This window comes from Hippichthys cyanospilos, chromosome 9 (genome assembly GCF_059441005.1).
Source record: "Hippichthys cyanospilos isolate Australia breed blue-spotted pipefish chromosome 9, RoL_Hcya_1.0, whole genome shotgun sequence".
Taxonomy (NCBI): Eukaryota; Metazoa; Chordata; class Actinopteri; order Syngnathiformes; family Syngnathidae; genus Hippichthys; species Hippichthys cyanospilos.
The window spans coordinates 16843502-16861006 of record NC_142377.1 but is presented as its reverse complement, the minus strand read 5'-3'; the positions used below and the strand labels follow the sequence as shown (position 1 = coordinate 16861006).

Below are 17505 nucleotides of genomic sequence, written 5' to 3'. Positions count from 1 at the left end.
CCTCACTAAAAACTACAACGGTCGATTTAAATGACGTCATAATACGCGACGCAAGCTACCGGAAGTTAGTTTCCCCTTCCCCTTTGAAAGAAAGCTTTTCATAATGTTGAATGACAGTGAATTTGCGACTTTGAGAAACAGATTCCAAAAAAATGCTGAGTTACTCATGCAGACAAGACCCTCGTCGCTCGACGAAGACGAGAAGTGTAAGTGAAAACATTTAATTTAGGTAAAGATTCTCGCTACATCTGTCTCATTTTTGTGTGCGTCTTTGCAGCTAACTGTGTACTGTTTATGCGTTATTTGGTTCCTAAAGTGTGCCATGATCGAAGTGTAATTATCTGTGTATAGTAAAAGGCTACGTACGTGTTAAGCCTGGTGTGTTGTACCTTTGCACACAGTTTTTAACCAACTTTGCCACAGCACATGAGACATCTCACAAAACCACAATATATGAACAACAATTGCCTTTGAGAGACCATCACTGGCTGAAGTCCAGCAATTCTTCATTGTTTCGATTGCGCGAAGTTGCGATCACTATCAACTCTGTAACCATACCAACGACATCACTTTCTATTCTGCCTTTCAATGAAAGCGTGGAGATGCTCAATTTTTATTTATTTTTTTATCAGGCCAGCATACACGGAATTGGCATTAGTTACCTTGTACACTAGTAAATCATTTCCATCCCTGCAAGTAATTTAATGGGAAATTTAGTGGCCCAATTTCAAACGCCCTGATGTAAACATGTAGATTTGATCAGTCCCAATATCATCTTTTATAACAGTCTTCACCTATCAAGTGGTTCTTCTCACAAAACGCACGAGCATAGTATGCAAGACTTGTACAGGAGACGAGCCAAAAGGAATCACTTTCCCTAAATCTGGAGCCCGGCTTCCTTTCAAGGTCACTGAGTTCTTTTTGTGCAGAGTGGATCAGCCTCCTCAGGTCTTTAGCAGTCAGCAGCTGCCCATGATATGTTTAACTCAGTCAATCAGTGTCAAGCTGGAGATAAGTACTTCCCCAGCAGTAAAAAAAAAACTGGAAGAAAGTGTTCACTGAAAATGTGTGGATTTTTTAAAGGGTCTTCATGGAAAAGCTTTTGTGGTGGATTAGGGCTGGGGTCAAGAAATGCAACATTTCTGAAGAAGAAAAATCTTGAGACGTGTACACTCTTTACAAACAATATATTTTTTTTGTATTTCAGGTTCAGGAGATGATATTAAGCCTCTCCCTCGAATTAACAAGCACTCCATTTTCTGGGTTGTGACAGCTATCGGTGTCACCTATTACGTGGATTTCTTTCACAACATCACTGCGAATGATGACATCAAGAGGTGAATGAACTACTAAAATGTCAGCGAGGAATCCATCAAGGCTGAAATTCTTTCTTTTTTTTTTTTTTTTTAACTGTGTTTTCAGTTGGTGGTTTAATGTGGGCCTTCTCCTCCTTGGGATTTGCCTTTGCCTGGCCATGTTTTGTATTGTGTACCTAGAGTGGTTCAAAGGAATTGTGCACTATGACCAGGAGTACCCTGCAATCCCTCCCATCACCACTGCTGCATTTATTGCTGCATCATGCAGGTATTTCTCTCAAAACAGTGACATGAAACGCATTGCCTTCATGATAGGAATTTTGTCAACCTAGATTGCATCTTATTTCAAACTGTCTAAAAGCGATAGAGAAAAAGTTCTGTGTAAGTCCACATTCGTTCAGTCTCCATTTGCAGGGATGCATGCTTCACTAAGTGCATTTTGCACACCCTACCCAACTTTTACCCATGACAACAACCGAGTCTGAGCTGAGCGTTTTTTTTCCCCTGAAAAGCGGCTCCAAAATAGGCCGTGGCTTAAAGCACACTTAAATGTGGTACAAGAGACAATGTGCTAGCGCTGTGTATGTGAAGGACATTGAGAAAGACAGAAAAATTATGTGCTCCCCTGTCCATTTGTTCTATTTATTTATTTTACAAAATAAGCCAAATAGACAGCAATTTGTCTTTTATCTTGCAACGTGTTGAACTTTCTCTTGCAGTTTTAACATCGCTCTATGGCCAGTGTGGTCCTTCTTCACTCCACTCATCCTCTTCCTGCAATTTATGGGTGTGGTCATGCTCATTTCTATGCTTGGATGAACATGACAGGTATGAATTGTTTGTTTCTAACCTTCTTGACTCATCGGTTGACATTTTATTGCTATGGATTTCCATTTTTTCTATTTTAACCGAGGTTGTGTTCAGATTTGACATCTTAGTGTGATTATAATACTCATATATAATGCCAGTGTATTCAATAATAATTATGTTTTTCATCGATAACTGTTTTTTGCATCCCAGCAATGCACCTTGGTGAAGAAAAGATGGACTTTTCAACTTGATGGATTCCATTTTTGATTCGTTCCATTCCACGTGACCATGATGTTTTGAATACTTTTTTTTTTTTTAAATGTTGAAGCTATACTGTATACTATACACTGAATAGAGGAGCAAACACGTGTTTCAAGATGTGTCTGAGTATCACCAACATTGTTTAATAAACATGACGTTGGTTTTAATAATCGTGAATACTCCATTGTTTTGGTTCCTTTCATAAACCTGTTCTATTTTTGGTATTTGTAAAAAAATTAATAAATAATGCCACCATCAAAATAGGAACTACCGTTCCTCATTCAGTAAGTTACAATTCGCTCAAAATTGTGAATATTGTTGTATTATTATTGTGATGAATTTATCTGTGCTACGATATGTCGAAGAGTACACACATCATAATCAACTTTTTTATTTCCTGTGAGACCACAGAAACGATGAGTGAAAATTTGGCTATTACAATTACAATTTGTGGAGTACTGAAAATGACCAAACGCACATACACGTTACATACCAGTGCAGGAAAAATGAAGCTTCATGAAGCACTTGTGGTATCATTTTTTTCACTCCTAAAAAGTGTGCTTTTGGTTTGACAGTGCTCGTGAAATGAAAATGAATCAAAATTTCCTGTCTCTTTGAACCAAGACTGCCATCTTGAGGAAGAAAAAAACATTATATATATATATAGATAGATAGATAGATAGAGCCCTGACCATTGTTTTTTGCCATCAGCTTTAACTACCTTTTTTGGTATCGCACAATCTTTGTTTTCTATTAAATCCTGCGAGATGTACTTGAAAGCTTGAGTACAAACGAGTTAATCTAATCATTTGAAAATGTCATCATGTTCAGACACAGTGGCTCATTAAAGTTAGCTGACAATAATAGGATGGAGTCTTTCCCTTTGAGGTTGACAATTGTTAATGATTAAGTAATCAATCTTTTTATTACCTGGTTATGCTCTTTTTAATTGGGGGTCACGCCAAGGTTAAAAAATGGCTCTTGGCTTTATGCGCAATGGCCTATTAACACAGCTCATGTTTTATGTCTCCTGTGTTTTAGTAAACCACACAAACATCAAAACACAACCACTAATCACTTCTCAGCGACACCCCCTTTTGTTCAATCAATTCACCCCCCCACCACTCCCATACCTTTTCCCCTCGGACATCCACTAGAACTAGTCTAACCCACTTTGAATCAGTCTATATGATCCTTAGACCCCTCCTCCCCCCCCATCTTGAAATCCTCGCTACCTACCACCACCACCATCCATCACAGACTCGTGCGCAACCGAAGCTCGACGACGTTTCTGGATCTCGTTCTGATGCCACCGTCTAATACCCGATCGCCCCATGGGAAGAGTGCAGCGCATTCGGGAGGAGCAATGCTATGAATATCTGGATGTGGACATCGCGTCACATCACATTCTCCGTTGTGGATAATTACGTGTTTGCGACCAGGGTTGGACAACAGGACAATCTAAAGACTTTTTGTGCCACGCGAGGAGATAATCTACTTTTCTGAAATGGCTGAACGAGCATTTTTGAAATGGTACCGGCTGTCCTGTATAAAGTATCTGAAACTGATACTCTAGTTAAAAGTACTCGCATTTCAGCAGGAAATCTTTTTTGTAAAAGTTTAGGTCGTTTTGTAGGAATTCACTGTCGTAAAAATATTATCAGCTGACATTTTCTGATCACAAAAATACTTTTGCATTCTAAGTGGATGTTAAAGTACAAAAAAAAGACAATTTTAATTACAATTTGCTTATGTATCTTAGCTGTAGGTTAATAAGCTAAGTTAGCCCTTAATTTAACTTAGGACCTAAACAAGCCAATTTTAACTATTTTTCTTAGTCCTCATCTGTTGGAAATATCGTGTGAGCAACAAAACAGGCATTAAGTTCTTCCATCTCAAATTCCATCCCTTTATATTGTATGTCTCACTCAGGACAGATGGGATTATTCTTCTGCTTGCTTAAAAGTATTAATTAAACCAACCAATTTCTTCGGATTTTGTAACAAGGTGTAAAGATTACGTTCATATTCAAGTATACATTTCACTTTGAAAATGTATTGGAGTCAAAGTGAAAGTTGCCAGGGATATAAACAATGAAGTAAAAATACCTGAAAATTCTTATAACAAAGTATTTGTATTCAATTATATTGCTAGATTATATAGAGCCATGTCTCCCACCATGGTGGAGCACAACAGCTTGGATGTCATGTGTCTGAACAAATACTGCAACAGCTCCTCGTCATCGTCCAGCTCGGACAACGAAAAAAAGATTTGGACCAAGCTGAAACTGAATTTGGCCGAAGATTACCCGAGGAAGAACGCGGAGGTCATGAGTGGACAATACGGCACCAATATGCTGCTGATTGGAGCGGCGCTCATGCTGGCCCTGGCCCACCACAGCCCCTCTGTCAAGGAAGAGCACCTGTTGTCCTTCGTCACCTGTCTCATGATCCTCCAGCTCGTCTGGATGCTTTGGTACATGCTGGTGAGGAGCAGGCACAAGAATATGCGCACTGAGAAGGACGTCCATGCCACCACATGCTGGATAAGAGGTGAGTTTGGCAACAGGAAATGCCTACGCTGGAAAGTAATGATGGGCAAATGAAGCTTCATGAAGCACTTGTGATTATTTTTTACTCCTCTTGATGGTGCTCCTGGTTTAAAAATATATGCCAGTGCAGTGGCAAGTATTACATTTCCACTGCCTCTTTTAACCAAAATTGCCATCAAGAGAAGTTAAATAAATTACAAGTGCTTCACGAAGCTTCATTTACTTACACTACTGAAAGGGATTATCCTCAGCAAGGTCAGGTGTTTGAAATCTTCTCAAATGTTTTTTTTTTTTTGGTCCCTAAATTTGATAACACATTTACTCTAAAAAAAGAAAAAAAACAAATAGGAAAACAGTCAGCCGTAATGTATGACATTATGGCATCATGACCTGCCATGGCATTAAAAACACATTAAAATTAATGTGCAAATCCCTGCAAAAACCCTGTTAAAATGTCACATACCTACTGAAGTGCCTTCCAGTACCTTCAGGGGTACAGTCATGTGATGGATAAATGAAGCTTCATGAAGCACTTATATTTTTTTCCTTCTCTGGATGGTAGTCCTGGTTCAAACTGGCAGGGGAAATGTAATAATTTCCCACTGCACTAGCATATCTTTAAATATATGCATATGAATGTTCAAAGAGTCTCAATCTAATCCAGTGCTTCTCAATTATATTTTGCCAAACCCCCCCACCCTATCAAAGGGAAAAGGTTTTGCGTCCCCCACTCTACGTGCTGTCTATAAAAGAGATTATTATCTATTTAAATTGTATAGGTACGTTATACCTAAACCTGTATACCTTTAAAGAATAACGGACAACTTTCAAAAAACTGCAAATGCTTTTTTACAGCGTTATACGGGTTACAGCTTAATCTAAATCTGATTGTATATGTAATGAGAAACTGACTTGATGTCTCCCACAGGTGGTTTGACTCTTCTTGCACTCCTCTCAATGATAATGGATGTGTTCCGAATTGGATATTTTGTTGGCTATCAATCTTGTGTGTCAGCTATTCTTGGTGTGTATCCTGTCATCCATGCAAGTCACACCATAGCACAGGTGAGTTGGAAGGACACTTTTATTTTTGAGGTGAAATCCTCGAGACCCAGCCTGTTCATTTGTGTCCACTGTAATGGACATTTGATTTTGTTCTATATATTTTGACCGATTGGAGTTAGACTCTAAATCCTGGTGTGCTCTGTGGTGGACATTTCGAATGATGTCTCATATGTTTGGGCGGGATTCAGTTACAGTTACTGTCTTTGCTGAGACAAAGTGGACACAGCAGTGGACACGAATGAAAAGGCTGGGTCTTCTGAGGATAATTTTGTCACTTAACCAAACGGTTCTCATTAATCCACGTGAATTTGTGTGACGCTTGAATAAGAGCGTTTTTTTTGGTGTTCTGTAACTGCGCTAAAAATGACTTGAATAGTTTTAATATTTTGTCAGCCCCCCCACCTGAGACGTCTTTACGTTGTTCTTATTAGGTGCACTTTCTCTGGTTTCACATCAAGGATGTCATCAAGAGTTTTGAAACATTAGAGAGGTGTGTGAATTATAGCGTATGTTAGTTAAAACGATCTAACTCAAATACAAAATCGTCTTATCCTCCAACTTTGTTTTCGTCGCTTTCATTCCTCAGATTCGGCGTAATCCACGCGGTCTTCACCAACCTCCTCCTGTGGTCCAATGGTGTCATGTCAGAAGCCGAGCACTTCCTGAACAATTATAAGAGAAGACTCTCTGCTCTGGGCTATGGAAACCTCACCATAGGTAAGGCTGGATTTTTTGGGCCTCTGCGTGGATGAACAGTACAATAGTTCAATTGAGAGCGCGCCTCGATGGATGTCAGGTGAGGCAGGTGAGGTGAGCTGGCCAGCCCATGTCCAAAGTCTCTTGATTAAGTTTCAGGAGACGCGCTGCCTTGCTAGCTCCCTCTGCACACTTCGGCTACCGCCACCCTCCTTGTCAACCCCCCCCGCTTGACCTCACACGGCTTTATCCCAGGCCGCTCGCTCCCAAGGGTGCTGCAATTACAGTAACTGATACATCTAAGCCGAAGGTTGTAGGGTTTAGCTACTCCTCTTCATATCCGGCTGACTGTTGTTCGCTTTTTAATTAAAGGGCGCGGGGCTGTAGTGGTGACCCTCGGAGGGGGAGGGGGAAGGGGAGGGGGGTCCCGGGTAGGTGGGGACACATGGCTGAGTTTGGGAAGAGGATCTTGAGAGGGTAGCGTTGATGTTAAAGCGAGACTACGGAACTTTTCAAACTTCCAAAAAACTTTTCAGATGAAACATCGATTTACAGCTAGTAGAATGGTAGGTTTGTCGTAATGCGAGGACATCAGTCGCTTTTACTGACACTAAACTTCAGAAGGCTGTGCCACACAAAAAAACTACAAATACAATGATTCTATTCGGAGTGCCTCGCTTTACTCGTTCTCCGTTTGTTTCAAAGATAGCAGTCAACTCAAACATTTAAGGGGAATTACTGCATTATTATATCAATATTATTGCCACTGGAAGAAGCTCCAAAGGAAAAAAATAGTAATTAGTGAATTAAAGGTAAAAAGTTACTGTTGTGGATTTTTTTTAATTATAGGATAATAGAGATCAGTAAAAGTCTGGAAAACATTTTTATTTATTTATTTACACAGATAAAAGGACAGTCTAGGATAAAAATCGACTGCTATCACACAGACGTTGAGGAGAGATTTTAAACCGATGCTGTCCTCGGTGAGCTACTAAGTAGCTCGAATCCAAATGTTAATGTTGGCTACTCTAGGTAACTAAGTAGCTGAAATTTCACCCAGATGGTGATGGCATATTCAATTTCAACATGGCATGAACACCTAGTTATTACACTACCAGAAGTGTGACGATCCTAAATAACTGCGGGAGTGATAAATATCGGTAATTAGTTATTTATTATTGTTTTTTTTGACGCATTCTATGTATTTGACTTTTTAGTTCACACGGAGCCTCTGTGTAACTGCACCACCAGCACTTGCTCCATGTTCTCCAGCAGCCTATACTATCTCTATCCCTTCAACATCGAATACCACATCTTCGTCTCCGCCATGCTCTTCGTCATGTGGAAGAACATCGGACGGACCATTGACCTCTCTTCAAATCAGAAACGGCTAGCCACTAAAACGAGAAGTTTGACCCTGGGCCCCGTTCTGGGTCTAGTCGCCTTCGCCAGTACCATCGGGATTCTGGTGGTTTACATAACGCACATGGAGGGTTCGGTTCAAACGCGGCGGTCCGCCATTTCCATGTTCTACATCTATGGCATCATCATGCTGGTGTTTATGTGCTCGGCCTGCGCTTCAGGTTTGCTCATATACCGAGCAGATCACTTGGCACCGGACACCTCAAAGAACCCTTCAAGACAGCTGGACACCGAGCTACTTTTTGGATCATCTATTGGCTCCTGGTTCATGTCCTGGTGCAGTATAGTAGCCGTGCTGGGAGCCAATGGCAGTCCTCCATATCGTTGGACCAATTTGGTCTATTCTCTGCTTGTTGTATTAGAGAAGTGCATCCAGAACCTCTTCATCGTAGAATCGCTCTACCGTCGGCAAGACGACGCGGGGCGAGGTGACCCCGAATTGGTGTCATCGCCTGAAATTTTCTCAGTGACTTCCTCTTTGGCTCCGCCTTATAACGGGATCTTCAATCGAGCCTATGACACACCCGACAGGGCTTGTGTCGCCATGGAGAACGAGCAGGAAGAGAGCGCCAAGGTCTACAAATTGTCGGATGTGCCAAAGCCTTTTGGAAACCAAGCGGGACACGCTCCAAATATCAAGAGGCAGATCCTGAAGAATATCGCCGTCTTCTTGATTATGTGCAACATCTCGGTAAGTATTTCAGACCTGCCAGCAGTTCGATGTCACTTTGACCATGAAACAATTTTCTTCTCAATGGAAAAAAATGACTGGTTCCTTCACAAAAGGTTTGGCTTAAACACTACACTCTAAAAACTAGGTCCAAAATAACCCAATTTAAGGAAGGTAAAAATAAAAAATAAAAAAATAGTAATAATAAGACAAATAAAATGACTGTATATTTTGGTTAGACTCATTTATGGAAAAGTAGTGGAAGAATCTAATACAAGATTCAATTTGAACATGGGTCAATTTGAGCCAACTTTCTGGTTTGTTCCAATAGCATCAAAATATAAGATGGAAACGTTGGGTGTTAGATATCAAAGAAAATAACAATGAAACTCTTGGGTAAAAAAATAACCTAATTTGGGGCAAAAATTATCGATCAAGTTTCAAGAGTTTTATTGTCATATGCATTGTAATACTACACAATGAAATTCTTATTCTGTTCACTTCCCTGAGCATACGCCGTTCCATAATCGAGCAAATAATAAAGTAGGGAATTAAAAAAAAAAAATCCACTACAAAGGTAAATTTGATCCAACTTTCTGCGTTACTTTGCACAAAACAACCCATAAAATTGGGCCAAATTGATCCGAGATGTAGATCGGTCCATTGTTCAACCAATTTGGCTTGCCTTTAACCCAACTGTTTCTCAAATCAAACATTTGCGAAAAATGAATACGTTTAGTGTCGTGATCTCATTACACAACAGCAAAATCAGGTTTTCTTTTCTTCTAGGAAATATGCGAATTTGGCAATATCTACCAACAAAAATGCAGGCGTTCACTACACGTACAAAAATGTGAGGGCAACCAGCTCACTCTGCCAAATAGTAACAAATATCTCCACTGTAAGCAATTGGTCCATATGAACCGACATTTTTTACTCTACAAAGTGAATCACGTTCTGGAAGAATAAATGAGTCAGCACGCTTATGGTGAATTTTGATGGTATCTGTTAGAGCCAAGATATCAGTTTCCCTATCTAGCATGTCTCTCAGTGAAAGGGTTTCTTTGTTACCCAGCTCAGTGGTAAACTATAGATATGCCTTACTGTTCCTTTAACCCTTGTGCACACACTTTGCAAACTATACACATTGCATTTTTTCCCCTAATTTTGTGAATGCTTTTTAAGGCGTAATAACTAGTTACTTATGAATACCACTCAAGTTGTTCACTGGCATCAGTTCTATCCATACATGTTGGTTGAATTTATTAATCCAAAAAAAAGAACAATTGTATGATCTGTCAGTGTAGTCTGCGACGTGATGATGACACTAAGACATAGCCATTAACTGGTCTCTACCGCCACCTACTGTCCTGAGGTGAAACACAAGTCAAAGAATTTTCTGTTTGCTGATATAGTTTTATCGACACGTAATGAAGTTGTAAAAATCGCAGTCAAATCAGTCATGAATCCTATTAAAATGCACCTCAAAAATTATAATTATAATGGTTTTATATGGTTCAAAATTTGGACAATGATTATTTATGTACACAAAATCTCGCACGTCCAGCAGCAATCACAAAGAAATGTCAGAATCGTTGCGTTTTGAAATTTTGTGTTTTAATCATTTGCTTTAAATTTCAGCTCCCTAGTGTTTTTCCCCATTGATTCTTTTATGATTTCATTAAAAAAGATAAAAATAATCAAAGAAAAGTCCATAATTAGTAATCTAATACCACAGGGTTAAACCAGCCCTTGAGTTTAACAAAAGGACAATTTTTGTGTGTGCAGTTCTTTTACTTTTTACCAGTCAGTGTTTACACTGTATGCTGTTTTAGGTTTAACACAAACAATCTTGATTGTTCTAAATTTGGTGAGGTACATCCTCCTGAGACAGAACCTATTTTCTTGTGTCTATTTAGTCTCAGCAAGAGAGAAAAGTTAACGCATATGCACTTAAACATATGAGACATCCTTGGAAAAGCTAGAATGTCCTCTTCTGAACATGCTAGGCCTTAGTAGGGTATCTAATGTCCACGGCAGTGGAACAGAAACATATGTCCGCTATAGTTGACACAAATGATTACGCTGGGTTTTAGGAAGTTAAATATTCTGACACTGTATAATACATCTCCTGTTGCCGGCGATTAACGCCGACTTCAATGTTAGTGGCTAGCAGTGCTAGCACCGGCTAGCAACAGTAGATGCTTGCAGCTTTAGCAGCTAGCAGAACTCAATGAGTCAAAAACTAAAGACCAAAAACAAATGTCCACTATAGTGGACGCAAATGATTAAGCTTGGTCTCAGGAGGTAAATATACTGGCATTGTATTATAAGACACCTGCTGCCAGTGATTAGCGGCGCCTTCGACGCGATTAGCAGCGGCTAGCAACACTAAATGCTAGCAGTTAGCAGATAGTAGCACTCACAAAAGTCAAAAGATATAGACCGAAAACAAACGTCCACAGTGGACACAAATATGCTCAATAAAGAACATGGGCTGACCCCACTCCCAAAAAACGTCTTGATTATTTGTGTGATTATGTGAGATGAACACTAAAGAAATTGTTGTTGTTTTTTCCCAGTTATGGATCCTTCCCGCCTTTGGCTGTAGGCCACAGTACGAAAACGGGTTGGAACAGGAGGCCTTTGGTTTCAGCATATGGACTACAATTCTCAATTTTGCGGTTCCTTTGAACCTTTTCTACCGCATGCACTCGGTCGCTTCTCTGTTCGAGGTCTTCCGCCGCGTCTGACGAAGCAGAAGTTTGACAATGCACAATAATACTCGCCACTCTTCGATGCTGAGCGTGTTTTCCTGCATGCTTGACACATTCACCAGACTTGAAAGTAAGTCGTGGCGACAAACAAAATATATATTCCTAAGGATGAACAATTCCACCATATTAACCTGTGCCACTTGTAGAATGACTTTGCATAATGTGCAGTTTTTAAATAGTTTTAAATAATTTACAAGTGGGCTCGTGTTTTGTTCTCTTGTCACAATGCAGTAGGTGCGCCTGATTGTATTCTCGAGATGGTCTTATTTTCTACACACATGTGCAAATGTTCATGCTTTGACCCGTAGTTGAGATGCATTTGAAATAGGCATATTATTTATGGATGATGTTCTCATTATGGTTCAAGTTCCATATATTTGTGGAACTAAGACGAAATCAACTCAGTACCATATGCAGGTTGTTCCAAAACGTTTGACATTTCATGAGTCCTTAAAACGTGTTCAAGATGTGTTCCATATGCACTTTACCCATGACAAAACAGTTTGTTTTCTCCTTGATTTTTTTTTTTTGTGGCAAGTCCAAATCTGCTTTCCAGCTTGTTGTTGTCACCTGATTTTCATCAAAAATGTATGCTGTACACTAATGTTTTCAACTGTGCATGAATTTGTTATTTCATTGGCTTACCAAATTGTCATGTTTTTAACGCCCTGCATATATTGAAACAGAGACACCTGATGAGAGAAAACTTAACAGAACTACAACAGAAACTATAGTTTTCAAAATGTTCCATCATAACACTATTTTCATTCTTTTTTTTTCCTTTAAATTCTGTAAGTTGCATTCAAATGTATCAAGGGTGAAATTTCTAACTAATATAAAGCAAATCGAATGAAACAATTCATGTCCTCACCACTGCTTGCCAGGTGAAATATTATAGAATCCTTGTGACTGTTTTCCTAGTCCAAAATTTTAATACGTTTAAAATGACTATGCAGCATGCTGCTGGAACACAAAGTGTCACAACAAATGTTCATTTACTTTTCTTTTGAAGGGCAGTAGCTGAATGTCTGCATTTATATTGCATAATTTGTCTTCAAAGCAGTCGGCGGTTCCAATTACAATTGTGTTCATTTTTTTTGCATATGGTGATCACCTGTTTATTTACTCACTGATGATGTTCAGTGCCTTAATAGACAGGGATTCGGAATGTGTATACAGCAGTAGATTAATTAATTAAGTAATTAATTAATTGATGTCCAGTCAGAGTTCTCACTCAGGTGCTATCATCTCATTTCATCTCCTCTGATATCATCAAGTGCCAACATAAACATTATAAACATCATCAAAATCATCATTTCAACATTGAGGCAGATTCTTTTTTTGTAAAAATCACACAAACTGGTGCTCAAATGAATTTTTTTGTACAGTAGTAACAAAATAAATAATAGTGTTTGTTCCTACAACGCTTCTCAAGTGTTCCATTTGTGTGTGTGTCAACAAGTGTCGTGTGACTCGTTTCCGCCATATTTTGGACGCCATTTTCATGTGACATGACTGTTTGCTCTAATCAGAAGATAAACGCACAGTAGCTGGTCAAAAATAAGTGATCCGCATACATATTTACAAAAAAAATAAATGTACAATGGAATGTACAAAATGTACACTTCTGATGTCCCATTTTACTTTTTTTGCTTTGAATGAAATATTTCCATATTTATCACAGACAAGAAGGAATAAATCATATTTACCCGCCCTCAAAAATGTTAAAAGCGAGTTTAGGTTTTATTTACTAATTTGTACGATGCTGAAGAAAATACAATACAGTACAATTTTGTTGTAACCTGCGACCGTGATCGGGCCACAGGGGCGAAATAATAGTTTTGTATAGGCCGTAATACGTTTTTTTTTAACGTTTTTTTTTTTTTTTTAACTGATCACCAACCATTCCAATGCTCCATTTTTTTCAATCAGTTTTGCCGGTTAAAAATAAAAGGGGTCGCATAAAATTTGCACACATTTCTCACTTTGTAGTTAAAGTCGCCACACGATGTCGCCACTTACTCACGATTGTACGAAGCGCCATCAAATACGCTCAACCGCAATTAAAAAAAAATCGGACATTTTAAACACAAGACTTTACAACGTTTACAGTATACAATAAAAACGGAAAAGAATATAAACTAAATGACTTAGAAGCTACTTGAAAACCCAAACAGCAGGTTTTAAACGTTTCACACGAATGTGTTGTACCAGCTGCCTCTTGACTGACAACCGAGATTAGGTTACTCCAGAGAATTCGGCATTGGGCGTTCGGGGGATTATTATGACGGAGTGTCAGACCGATTTGACAAGCACGCGGACGGGTCTAAAAATAGCAGTGACTTGACCGAGCCAGTAAGGTGGCGCAGACGCACGCATACTATGATGGCGTCATCGCTGTACTGTGAGAGTCAACGTGTGACTCACTTGCAGGTATGGCGCAAGCAAAAATAAATAAATAAAACCTCTCTCACGTGTGGCTTTCATAGCACAGTATAAGGTCAAAGTCATTTTCAACACCATGGACAGTTCTCGAGGTCTCTTGCTTTCTATTACCCAATCCTTACGGGCAGCGCTTTAAGTGGAAAAACCACCCTTTTTCGACTACTGCCAGGGAAATTCGCAAGTGAGTAATATCTAGTTATAATATGAATAAATTATCAAACACATCTTCATGAGATCATATTACAAATAAGTAATTTATGCCCGACTTTGAAATATCCAAATGCTTGTGAATGCACCTCGCGTCCAGTGGCCTACTCGTTTCCGTCAACGCCAACGAATTGGGCCATTTCACAATTTGCGTTTAAAAAAATAAAAATATTCAACCATCTTTTTGTGAGAAGGGGAAGTACTGAAAGTGTCAAAATAGTAATGCAAAAGAAATGTTACAAAAACAATATTACTGTAACGATTTAAAATGAAAAATGAAACCTCTACTGAAGCCTAGCCATTTGCTAGGTCCATTATACATTTTTGATTTTGCTTACAACCCAAGACACCTCTTGAACAACATATACCGATACTAAAGAAATGATGTAATAAATCCCTTCCAATTAATCTTATATTTTATGAAAATACTAATTCAGTTCTAGTCTTAAACTAATGACAATGACTGAGATTTAACTCAGTGTTCACAGCTACGTACTTGAACCGTTCCCGTCAAGAGCATTAATGCATACCAAATAAATTAAACCGAATAATTTCCTGTGACACACCTAATATTCTTACACGCCACATTAACGATTAGGAATCACTGACGTGTGCTCTTTTCCTGAATGTTCTCACCATTGCCGAATGTATCCTATCCACCCCATTCTATTGTTTGTTATTTATTATTTACCTTTGGCAACCCTGCTCTCTACTACCGCTGCTGTCACTGCAGGGCTGTGTGCAAAAGGTGATACATGCTGAAGGGGTTAGACAGTCACCACAAGTGGAAAAAAAAGCCTCTGGCAATAAAATGAAGTGGTTGGAGTGTGAGACACCCTGGAAATGTTGCAGGCGTCCTCGCTCTAACGCAGTGCGTAACACTTCACACAAAGGACGGGTGGTGCTGATGGCACAGCTAAGTGGGGTGGACTGACTGGAAATATTTGCAAGGAGGGGATCTTTTAGGGAATTTTATTTAGGCGCCAAACATGTCTGAGCATATTCTAAAAATACAAAATGTTTTAGCTGGTGGTGCTGTGGATGGCCATCTTTTGTGCACCCCTGTAATGAGATGTTTACCTGCCATCAAGAATGCCTGGAAAAATAGGCTGCTATTGGGCTTCAAAATCATTTTTTTTGTGTGTGTGAACTGTGGGGGGGTTTAACATTCTGTATTTAATGAACCGTGCAGTGGTACACAGCTGTAGCAGCCATTTTTAAAATGCTGTACGCACTGGGAAATATGTTTTTAGCACACCTTAATCAGCGCAAAGGGATTTTTGGATGAGTGTTATCTTATAGTGTATTTAAATCAGTAATTTCATGAGACAGATCACGTAACATCATCGATTTGGTTCTCAGCATGTCGTAGAAAAGTCATCACCGTAACAGAATTGAGCAAAAAGTTGGTTCACGTTCCAGTTCATTTGCTATCAGTTTGAAAAGAAAGTTATGTTTGTAAAAAGTCTTTTATAATAGTCCATCCATCCATTTTCTAGAGCCGCTTATTTCTGCGCATAAAAAAAAGTGATATCATATGAAGTCACTTCATTTGCTCTCAATTTGACATGGAAAATGGACAGTTCCTGCTACGCATTAAAAAGCACGAAATCAGTTGTAACTACAGAAAATCTGTTAAATTGTCACGTATCCCCATTTGACAACCTCTGCGTTAGAGAACCAACTAGCACCAAGGTCTGTGTTTCAATAAAATATTGGCAAAAAGTAAATTGATTGCTCCTAGGCCCATGGCTCACACCTCCCTCCTCCAAGGTGGATATAAAAGTACCTCAAGGTCACCTTATAACTTTTGGAAACTTTTCCTACAAAGTACTTTGGAGAGTGCCTTTTTGGCTGTGACGTATGCATTGATTTATAGTTTTTAAAATGCTAGAGCAAAACACCGCCTTGATTTTTTTTCCTATTTGGATTCCAAAATATGAGACGCCCTCTGAACGAATGTAAACATTGCATTAGGCGAAAATATGTTGAATATTGCTCACACCTAGTAGGCCGATGGCTTTGCCTGTGGCTATTTAGCGCCGCCCTAGTGGCTCCCTGGAGCTCTTACCAAAAACTTAACATTATAGCATAATGATGGGCTGAAATGTATATTTCTTTGTTTTAATATGGTTTAGCATGACAAAAACATTCTTAAAGTTTTCCAATGCTATAAAAACTTGTGAGATAAATATAAAATTTCGACAGCAGGTGGCCGTTGCAAAATAAATTAATATTTTTTTTAAAAAAAGCAGCAATTTCAGTTTTTTGTCAGCGTGTATTTGGAATGACACAAGGTATATCATACGTTATTGTGTTTTGTTTGTCGGGCGAGAGGGATGACATTCCATTTTATGTTTTTTCGAATGCACAAAACAATGACAAAAAATCTGATCACTTCAATGTATTTCTATAATTTTATCAATGCAATGAAACATAATATATTAATATTGAAATAAAAGTTAAAGCAGCATTGCACAGCAGAATAGTCACATGTTGTGTCATTATCTCTATGCGCTTGGTAAAATAAATAAATATTCAATAATGAAGACTCGTGGACTCTTGTTTGGTATTTTGTCCAATCTTCTGATATTGACAAAGGCATTTCACAATAAAGGGAACAAATTGAAAGAAGACAGCAGGGAGCTGAAATTGACCCAGATGGTGACAACATGTCAGAGTTCAACATGGCATGATTACTTATTATCGCACTAACAGGAGTGTGCCATTCCTTCCACACTGTGAGAATATCGTGGTAGAAAATGACCAAAAAAACGGTCAAAATCCTGCACGAGGGTTATTGTAGCCTATACTTAGTTTGATAGCAGGCTAATATAGCTATTATAGAAACTTACAGTATGTATTAATTTCATTATAAGGCTTTAAAAACATTTGCGAGATCTGTTTTTTCGGTTCAATATGGCTCTTTGAACATTTTGGCTCGCTGACCCCCGTAGTGCGAAAGGCAGCAATTAATGCTGAATATACGAAAGGACTCCACCTCCAACTCCAACTAATGAGCCTCTGAGGATGCACATCAAAATGAAACGCAAGAGCAATGTCAAATTCGACACCACGGACAGTTCTTTTGTTATTTATAGGACCAAGGCATTTTCCGAGGAATCCCTTGGAAACGTCGCAGGCTTCATTCCCCTCACAGCCTTTCTCTAACGCAGTGCGTATCACAACGCCCAAAAGAGGCGTGATGCACCTGACAGTGGGGAGTTGGACGCACTGACTGTGGGAGTCCCTCCTCTCACCTCTCGCGCAGTGTGTTGCGGCGAG

The 17505-nt window shown here is 39.1% G+C and overlaps 2 protein-coding genes across 2 annotated transcripts; both read left to right on the top strand.

Annotated features, from left to right (window-relative positions):
- Window positions 1–50: 50 nt before the first annotated feature.
- Window positions 51–2564, top strand: tmem128 (transmembrane protein 128). Its single transcript, XM_088423841.1, has 5 exons — window positions 51–206; window positions 1208–1337; window positions 1423–1584; window positions 2036–2144; window positions 2337–2564. Exons 1-4 carry the CDS (start codon window positions 104–106, stop codon window positions 2133–2135), a joined length of 495 nt encoding a protein of 164 aa, XP_088279967.1. The 5' UTR covers window positions 51–103; the 3' UTR covers window positions 2136–2144; window positions 2337–2564.
- A 1990-nt stretch (window positions 2565–4554) lies between these two features.
- Window positions 4555–12518, top strand: otop1 (otopetrin 1). Its single transcript, XM_088423895.1, has 6 exons — window positions 4555–4939; window positions 5867–6003; window positions 6435–6493; window positions 6590–6720; window positions 7917–8812; window positions 11374–12518. Exons 1-6 carry the CDS (start codon window positions 4555–4557, stop codon window positions 11542–11544), a joined length of 1779 nt encoding a protein of 592 aa, XP_088280021.1. The 3' UTR covers window positions 11545–12518.
- The last annotated feature ends 4987 nt before the right edge of the window (window positions 12519–17505 follow it).

Bases quoted from the DNA above. Each gene is read 5' to 3' on its own strand.
- otop1 (XM_088423895.1), top strand. From the start codon at position 4,555: ATGTCTCCCACCATGGTGGAGCACAACAGCTTGGATGTCATGTGTCTG. The intron at 6,004-6,434 runs GTGAGTTGGAAG...TGTTCTTATTAG, and splicing joins CAAGTCACACCATAGCACAG to GTGCACTTTCTCTGGTTTCA. The intron at 8,813-11,373 runs GTAAGTATTTCA...GTTTTTTCCCAG, and splicing joins TGATTATGTGCAACATCTCG to TTATGGATCCTTCCCGCCTT.
- tmem128 (XM_088423841.1), top strand. From the start codon at position 104: ATGTTGAATGACAGTGAATTTGCGACTTTGAGAAACAGATTCCAAAAA. The intron at 207-1,207 runs GTAAGTGAAAAC...TTTGTATTTCAG, and splicing joins GCTCGACGAAGACGAGAAGT to GTTCAGGAGATGATATTAAG. The intron at 1,338-1,422 runs GTGAATGAACTA...CTGTGTTTTCAG, and splicing joins GCGAATGATGACATCAAGAG to TTGGTGGTTTAATGTGGGCC.